The following is a 9,112-nucleotide window of genomic DNA, read 5'->3' on the forward strand; positions in this document are numbered from 1 at the left end:
TCACCTTTCATTCAAAGGGTCTCAACTTGGCAATCTTTTAAAATTGTATTCAAAAGCTGACAAAACTATTTTGTTTTTCCCAAGCAAAAACCTGCTGGGTAAAGCCGCCGCCTGCAATGCCAGAGCCGGTTCCAGTCCCAGCTCCTCCTCTTCTGATGCAGCTCTCTGCTGTGGCCTGGGAAAGCAGCAGCAGATGGCCCAAGTGCTTGGGTCCCTGCACCCATGTGGAAGACCCGGAAGAAGCTCCTGGCTCCTGATCAGTGCAGCTCTGGCCATTGCGGCCAGCTGGGGAGTGAATCAGCAGATGTAAGGCCTCATTCTGCCTCTATGTGTAACTCTTCAAATAAATAAATAAACATTAAAAAAAAAAACCTGCTGTGGCCAGTGCTGTGGCGCAGTGGATAAAGCTGCTGCCTGCGGTGCTGGCATCCTATATGGGTGCTGGTTCGAGTCCCAGCTGCTCTACTTCCAATCCAGCTCTCTGCTATGGCCTGGGAAGGTGTACAAGATGGCCCAAGTCCTTGGGCCCCCGCACCCACATGGGAGACCTGGAGGAGACTCCTGATAGGCCCAGAACCAGCCATTACAGCCAATTGGGGAGTGAACCAGAGGATGGAAGGCTTCTCCCTCTCTCTGTGTAACTCTGACTTTCAAATAAATAAAACAAATCTTTAAAAAAGAATAAAAATAAAAATATACCCTGCTATACTATGTTTCCCAAAAAAATGCTATTTTAAACTTGTTTTTCTCTCTAAACCTAAAAGGCTGTACTACTCCAATCAGGTGCACGAGGAGAGGAGGGTGGCCCAGGGAGTCAGTCCTGTGCTGGGGGCTGGCCAGTAACACCAGAGCCTATACCATTCCGTCTCAGAAGACCCAAAATGTGGGGAGCCACACTCAACCTCTGCCACGAAAGCTCATCAGAGATCTAATGTTTTTAAGGAAAATCTGATTTATACAAAACATCCATGCCATTTCCTCCACGCCACAAAAATGAAAAAGTCTAAACAACAGGTGGCCCAGCTGAACACACGCCTGTGGCTCCTGGCTTTGGTCTGGTCCAATCCCAGCCATTGCGACCTGGGAGAGGACATGCAGATGGAAGACATGGCTCTGTCTCCGCCTCTAACTCTCTCTCCAGTAAATAAAATTCAGTCCCCCCCCCCCCCCCAAGAAATCATTTTAGTAAATAAGAACGGTGAGCTTGGCAGCCTTACAAGCCAATCGGAAACTCCGCCAGCCTCCACACGAGTCCGCCTGACACAGCTGTCAGCACGCGTACTTACTGGGCACTCCAAAACTGACCACGCAACGCCTGACCTGACACGGACTCCAGCCACACGGCACACTGCAGCAAGCCCGGTGTGTACTTTTTTTTTTTTTTTAAAGGTTTATTTATTGGAAATGTAGATTGAGGAGGGAGAATTTTCCATCTGATGATTTACTCCCCAAACGGTCCCAACAGTTAGGGCTGGGCCAGGCAGAAGCTCATGCCTGCTAGCCTCCCAGGCACATTAGCAGGAAGCTGGATTGGAAGTGGAGCAGCCAGCACTGGAACTGGCCTCTGATATGGGATGCTGGCGTCCCAAGCAACAGGCTTAATCTGCTGTGCTAACACCAGTCTCCGATTTTTACTTTTTTTTTTAATTTATTTATTCATTTGAAAGGCAGAGTTACAGAGAGGCAGAGGCAGAGGGAGAGAGGTCTTCCATCTGCTGGTTCACTCCCCAGTTGGCTGCAATGGCTGGAGCTACGCCGATCTGAAACCAGGAGCCAGGAGCTTCTTCTAGGTCTCCGACACAAGTGCAGGGGCCCAAGCACTGGGGTCTTCTGCTGCTTTCCCAGGAAACAGCAGAGCTGGACTGGAAGAGGAGCAACCGGGACTAGAACCCGGTGCCCATGTGGGATACGGTGCTACAGGCAGAGGATTAGCCTAGTGAGCCACGGCGCCGGCCCTAAAATTAGCATTAAAGCCCACTGCTAGACTTCGAATCAGATCTAAACCTATGGCAGCCTGAGTGCAGCCCAACTCCACCCCAGGCTGCTCTGGGGGAGGGCACAGACAGTCTCACCGCAGGGGCGGCTGGGCTCCCCCTGTGTAGCCCCTGCCTGCCTGCCCAGACAAGAGTTCTGAGAGCAAAGGCTGCAGTGGGGGCTCCATCTGCTTTTGGTTTTTGTGACCCCAAAGGTAAACTTTCGACTGATCTCTGAAGTGAGGACCTGCACAGTGACTTCTACTCAGGGACGTGTTTTACCTTGAATGTTCCCTACAGGGCACAAAGACAGGGAGGGGCACTGAGCCTAGTGATTAAGCTGAAAAATAATTTTAAAATCTTTCTCACACAACTAGTAAGAAAATAAAAATTACGACAGGTTTGGTATTAAATTAGCTTAAATCGAAAGCCCGGATGTTGGCTGCATGTGGGGAGGCCTCTGGGGAAGGTGTAAGTGGGCACCATCTTGGGGAGGGCGCTGGGCAACACCGACACTGTGCCCACTCTGCCTGTAGGCAGACGGGAGGGCCGGCACCGGGACAGAGGGTTACGCACCGCTCGCGATGCTAGCACCCCACACTGCAGTGCTATTTCTAGTCTAGGATACCCTACTTCCATCCAGGTAACCCAGCGGATGCTGTCCAAGCACTTGGGCTCCTGCCGCCTATGTAGGAGAGCAGGAGGGAGTTCCTGTCTCCAGCCTGGCCCAGGACTGGCTGTGGCCATCTGGGGATGAACCTTTCAAAAACAAATCTTTAAAAAGTGCACTACATAACCATGAAAGGCAGTCAACAGTAGGCTGAGGAGGCAGCTCGGTTAGAAGTATTAAGTCTGGGCTCTGCACTCAGAAGCTCGGGTGGAAGTCCGAGCCAGCAGCCGTGAGCTGACTGCTGGGAGCGGACGCACCCTTCCTGAGCAAGGCCCCGTGTTCTCGCCCGTGCAGGAGCAGCATGGCAGCACGGCCACCGCAGAGGCTGTGCCAGGATCCGGGGAGCTTGGCAGACGGCAGGGTCCCGGCCGGACCTGTCACAGAGCGACCTGAGGACAACAAGCTGCAGCACAGCATCGGGGTCAGGACTCCACGGTCCCGCGGGACACAAGCCGATCCCACACAAAGTACACTTGAAAACACAGAGGGACGCGCCCATGGAAGACCGTGTAAAAAGACCCATGTGCTGGGCAGACACCTGCGAGGGCTCCAGCACGCCGTGGAACACGGAGGGACTCTCGCCGCGTTCTCTCAGCACAGCTGCACCGCCTCAACTCCCGTCTGCAGACTCCACTTCCATACAGAAAACCCAGGGACGACCAGGAGCTGGTCAGCCCGAGACCTGCCGGCCCCGCCACGTTCCCTGTTGTCTTCACTGTGCGGCCATCGGCAGGGACCAGCGAGCGCCATCGCGGGGCCAGGCTGCTGGGGCCTGGGCACGTCCTGCCAGCAGGCACCCACCCACGTGGTGGTGGCCTTAGCACAGGGAAAGAGAAAACCTCGCTTTGCTCAGGAACGACCTCCACAAGCTGTGACACGGCAAGGAGGGACGCCTGCAGGAAAAGCACAGCCAAGCTGTCAGCGTCACCTAGCGCCACCCAAGCCATCAGCGTCACCTAGCGCCACCCAAGCCATCAGCGTCACCTAGCGCCACCCAAGCCATCAGCGTCACCTAGCGCCACCCAAGCCGTCAGCGTCACCTAGCGCCACCCAAGCTGTCAGCGTCCACCTAGCGCCACCCGAGACGCCAATGTCTACCTAGTGCCACCCGAGACGCCAGCGTCACCTAGTGCCACCCAAGCTGTCAGCGTCACCTAGCGCCACCCAAGCCATCAGCGTCACCTAGCGCCACCCAAGCCATCAGCGTCACCTAGCGCCACCCAAGCCATCAGCGTCACCTAGCGCCACCCAAGCCGTCAGCGTCACCTAGCGCCACCCAAGCCGTCAGCGTCCACCTAGCCGCCAGCGTCCACCTAACGCCACCGAGCTGTCAGCGTCTACCTAGCGCCACCCGAGACGCCAATGTCTACCTAGTGCCACCCGAGACGCCAGCGTCACCTAGCGCCACTCCTCCGCCAGGACAATCCATCGTATTTGGGCATTCAGATTTTCCCACTTGACAGGAATTTTCCAGAAAATGAAGACAGTGATCCTCATACTTCACAGGAAATAAATGAGTTGCCAATGACAAAATGCAAGCTCTCAGGAGAAAACTGGAATTCTGGGAGGCGTGCACTTCTTGAGCCTTGACAGCTCCTGGCCGTGGCCTCTTCTGGTGCCCTCAGGGGCAGCGACGCAGAGTGCAGTTCCCTCGGGGCTTCCTCACCGCGGTGCGTCAGCACTGGGAGAGCAGAGCAGCCCAGGGCACCCGTGTGTCCAGGCGACCAAGGGACGCGGTCACCAAGCCACTCGCACTGGACCACGAAGGCTCAGGCAGAGCCTCCGATGCTCACGTGCCTGGCATCAAGGTTCGCGGACAAGGTTTCAGACTCGGAGCAGCCATGAGCTCAGACACAGCACCAACCGCTGACGACGCTGACGGAGAGGCTGCGTCACCGCTCCCTGGCTTCCCCGCGAGTGGGAGGCCAGACTGCCTTCTTACGGCGGCACCCGAGTGAGCACGCACGCCCGGGACTCACCTTCCCAACCTTTCTCTTGAGAAGAGTAGTCTTCATTCCGAGTTTCAGGAAAACACGCATGTCGTTGTTTTAAAGAGGAACAAACGTTTCAAGTTCTTCCAAGAGCGACAGAGCAAGCCTGCTCCGGGTCCTCCGCAGGCACATCAGCACTAAAGCACCCGGGGTGACGCCTGGCGTGGGGTGGCCAGGTGCCACGTCGAGGGCTCGGGCCTCAGTGCCCCCTCGGCTCTCCCTGGCCGCTCAGGCCCACCTGGGAGCGGCAGGTGGTGGCTCAGGTAGTTGGTCCCCGTCTCATACGGAGACCCAGGGGGAGATCTGGGCTCCCAGTCTCAGCCTGGCCCAGCCCCAGCTGCTCTGTGCATTTGGGGAGCGAACCAACAGACAGTTCTGTCTCTGCCTTTCAAAATAAAAATTAATCTCAGCATCAAGCCACAGCTACAAATTCTGAGATGAAAAGGAACCAGCTGTGAGGAATCTACAAGGCGTTACACAACCCAGGTTCAGTGTACGATCCTCCCCATCTCTCTCTGGAAGACCCAAGCTTCTCTCAAAGTGAGGAGGCCACACACTCTGCTGCGACTCCAGGCAACGGGGCCGCGGCATCCGACAGGCAGGCGCTCCCACTGTCCGGGGTCCGCTCACATCCGCCCTTCAACTTCGAGAGTCACGGGTGAAACCAGGCAGTTCCAAAGGCGGCTCTGTCACAAAATACAGACGCTGTGGCCTCCCTCTACTGGTTTACTCCACAGACGGCTACAGCAGTCAGGCATGGGTCAGGCAGAGGCCAGGAGGCAGGAGCCCCATCCAGGTCGTCCTGGGGCATCACCTGCGGCTCCCGGCCCACCGGCAGGCTAAGTCCTGGGGCATCACCCGCGGCTCCAGGCCCATCGGCAGGCTAAGTCCTGAGGCATTACCCACGGCTCCCGGCCCATCGGCAGGCTAAGTCCTGGGGCATCACCCGCGGCTCCCGGCCCATCAGCAGGCTAAGTCCTTGGGCATCACCCGCGGCTCCTGGCCCATGGCAGGCTAAGTCCTTGGGCATCACCCGCAGCTCCCGGCCCATCGGCAGGCTAAGTCCTGAGGCATTACCCACGGCTCCCGGCCCATCGGCAGGCTAAGTCCTGGGGCATCACCCGCGGCTCCCGGCCCATCAGCAGGCTAAGTCCTTGGGCATCACCCGCGGCTCCTGGCCCATGGCAGGCTAAGTCCTTGGGCATCACCCGCAGCTCCCGGCCCATCGGCAGGCTAAGTCCTGGGGCATCACCCGCGGCTCCCGGCCCATCGGCAGGCTAAGTCCTTGGGCATCACCCGCGGCTCCCGGCCCATCGGCAGGCTAAGTCCTGGGGCATCACCCGCGGCTCCCGGCCCATCGGCAGGCTCAGTCCTGAGGCATCACCCGCGGCTCCCGGCCCATCGGCAGGGAGCAATGGAAGCGCGAACAGCCAGGACCTGAACCAGCGCTCCCCCAGGTGATGCAGGTGTTGCAAGCAGCAGCCGCACAACAGCTGGCCGTGTCTCACAGTTCTTGGCGGCGGGGTCTCTGATGCCGAGGCTGGGTGGCCACATCCCGCAATGGCAGGCTCAGCACCGCCCAGAGGGTCCCTGAGGCAGGCTCTGCAGCCAGGCGGCCCAGCTCCAGCACCCAGCACCCGCCAAGATAACGTTCTTCCTGTCTGGAACTAGGAAGAGGTGGCCCTCTCTCCACGGCCTGCGCGAAGATCCCATCAGCGGCACAGGCCAAGGACCTGGGCATCTCTGGCATGCAACGGGCACTCAACGACTGGCAGCTTCATCGCCTCCTTGCTGGGTCCGCTACAAAGCGCAGTGGCCGGAGGGGACGCCCGTGCTCCGGAGACAGGGAGGCTGAGGATGACGCTGCCACGCGTGTGGTGGCTGCTGGACTGTGTTCCGCGACAGGGAGCCGTGCACAGCAGCTCAGCCCGTGCTGGAAGCCCCGGGCGCTCCTGTGGGCGCCTGCTCCAGGGAGCAGCTCCCTCCACTTAGAGAATCACCCCCAGTCACCCCCCACAGCAACACCGGACTGCATCAAGAACTAATCCCCAGGGCTGCTGGTTCTAAACACAAAGGTCACAGCTCTTTCGCCGCTGTGCCCCCCCCATGACCTTCCACACCCCGGGCCCCGGCCCCCGCCCGAAGCCGGGAGAGGACCCGGCTGCCTTCTCCAGCGCAGGGCCGCCGCGGAGCTCTGCAGGGCTGGGCAGGACCAGCACGTGGAGCGCACAGGCCAAGGGTCACCGTGCAACGCCCACCTCCCCACGCGGGACCCAGTCCACACGCCTCCATCACGGCTCCTCTCAGCGCTCCAGGCAACCAAGCCAAGCAACAGCGTCCGCGCGCCGCTGCGGGTCACCCCGCGGGCCGCAACAGCGCCGTGCACCCTCGCGCGGCCGCTCCCTTCCGAGAGCGAGCGCGTCCGCCGGCGCCCCGGACCCGTCCGGTCCACGCGAACTTCAAGACGAGAACCGGGACCCCCGGGCGGGCGGCAGCCGCTGCCGACCTCGCCCGCGTCCGCTCCGCACCGGCCCAGGGCGCGCGGGGGCCAGGGCGGCGACGCCCCCGGCCCGCCCCCGGCCGCGCAGAGCCCGGGACCCCAGCCCCACTCCCCGCACCCGCTCGCCGGCTCCGCCGTGACCTTGGCGCCGCAGACGCCGGGCCCCGCGGCACCGGGGCGGGACCGGGCGCGGCCTCCGCCGCGGCGGGCGGGGACGCGGGCCTCACCTTCCGCCACGTCCTCGTCGATGGCCCCCTTGACCTGCGAGAAGCACCACTGGAAGTCGTTGCCGCCCGCGGGGCAGCCGCCGCCTCCGGCTCCTGCAAACACAGGGCGTCAGGTCGGCCCGGCCCCCGCCCGCCCCGCGCCCGCCCGGCCCCCGCCCGCGCGCGCGTGGGCTCACCCGCCATGGCAGCGGCGCGGGGACAGACCGCGGCGGACCAGGAGGCGCCTCCGCGCCGCCGCCCCGCGCTCAGCCCAGCCGCCGCCGCCGCCGCCGCCGCGCCGCCGGGGAGGGATTTTTTTTTCCCTTTTCAAAATGGCGCCCAATACCCGTCGCCCCGCTGAATGACGTCATCCCCCTCCGCCTCCTCGGCGGCCGCGGGCGGGGCGGGCCGCGGAGGCTGCCGGGGGCGCGCCGCCCGCCGACTGCGCTTGCGCGAGCTGCACTGACGCCGGGACCGACCCTACTGCGGGCCGGGAAGGGGGCGCCTCAAGGCGGCGGAATGAGGCCGAACCCGGGGGGTGCAAACAACGGTCTCGGGCCTCGGCCTGCCCGGCGGCTTCCGTGTGCCTGGCGTTCGGCCGACGCGCTCCTGAGCACCAACCGCTGACATCCGTCCGCGTCTCTCGGGTCCCGGGCGGGCCTCTCGGTCTGCCCCGCCCCCAGCTCACGCCCCGGCCAATGGGAGCGCGCGCCCTGCACGGCGCAACCAATCGAGCGTGCCCTCGGCGCGTTTGGGCGGGGCATCCAGGTGGTGCACCTGAGCGCACCTGGCGCGGCGCGGAGCCCGGGGAGGGCCTCGCAAGGTATTGATGGCTGCCCCTGTGGGAGCTGTTCTCGCGTGGGCTTCCGGGTCTGGGTTCGCAGCCGCTTTCCGGGGCGCCGCGCAGATAGCCCGCGCTGCCCGGTGCGGGGCTGGGGCGGAGCCGCCGTGAGAAGACTGAAGTCGGAGCTGTGCAGCGGGCGGCAGGGACCGCAGCATGGAGCGAGGCTGGGGGCGCGCGCGGCGTGGGGGCGGCCTAACGGGCTCGGGTGGCCGGGGCCTCTGCGGGTGCTCGGGGGTCACCGGGGCCACCAGAGCCGTTTCCGAGGTCACCGGGGGGGGGGGGGCGAGCGGCCTGCGAGGAGGGCTCCTGGACGGCCGGGGCCTTGGGGAGGACGGCTGAGCCTGCTGGGGTGGCAGGTAATGGCCTGGACGACAGCAGAGGGTTCCGAGTGGCCTGGGGAGAGGCTGAGCCGGGCAGGAGGGGGGCTGGGAGCTGGGGGAGCGTGGTGACCTGGGGCGACCCCCCCCCCCCCGCCCCTGATTCATCCCACACCATCCCGGTGTTGCTGTCTGGGTGTTTGTAGACCCCGCGGGTGATGGGGCGGGGGCAGGGCACCAGGACAGTTCAGCCGGGTGACGGGGGACCACTCCCACCCGACTGGCCAGTGCCCAATTCCCTAAACAGCGTCTCAATGTCGCCAAACATCACAGCACTTAAGGATCACAATTCGCTCCCGCGATTCTAGAACCCGGCACTGCTTCATCAGATGCAAGCTCAGCCCCCATGCTGTGCAGACTGGCTCTGTTGCCACCGGAGGGGATTGGTTGTTTCAAAGTCCCGTCCCCATAAGGTGGGGAGGGGGAGATGGAGCACTGGGAAGTGGTCCTTGACGGCAGGTGAACGCCCAGTGGAAGCCGGCTGCTGTCTGTGACCATCACAGGGCAGGAGCCCCACTGCCTGTCCCTGGCCTCCTACAGCCTTACCCTGC

At 62.4% G+C, this 9,112-nt stretch overlaps 1 protein-coding gene across 2 annotated transcripts in view; it reads right to left on the minus strand.

The window, feature by feature from the left end:
* Positions 1 to 7,619, minus strand: part of PPP2R2D (protein phosphatase 2 regulatory subunit Bdelta) — a 34,599-nt gene extending 26,980 nt beyond the window's left edge. The window contains exons 1-2 of one of the 2 annotated variants that reach the window (XM_062214146.1): positions 7,538 to 7,619; positions 7,362 to 7,454 (exon numbers count right to left, since the gene is read on the minus strand). In XM_062214146.1, the coding sequence (XP_062070130.1) occupies positions 7,362 to 7,454; positions 7,538 to 7,544 (100 nt within the window). In that variant the 5' untranslated portion in view covers positions 7,545 to 7,619. Of the gene's footprint in view, positions 1 to 7,361; positions 7,455 to 7,537 lie in introns of those variants that run through there. The other variant, XM_062214147.1, reaches the window with a different exon arrangement.
* Between the last annotated feature and the right edge of the window lie 1,493 nt (positions 7,620 to 9,112).

The sequence above is a fragment of the Lepus europaeus genome, chromosome 17 (genome assembly GCF_033115175.1).
Source record: "Lepus europaeus isolate LE1 chromosome 17, mLepTim1.pri, whole genome shotgun sequence".
NCBI classification, from domain to species: domain Eukaryota; kingdom Metazoa; phylum Chordata; class Mammalia; order Lagomorpha; family Leporidae; genus Lepus; species Lepus europaeus.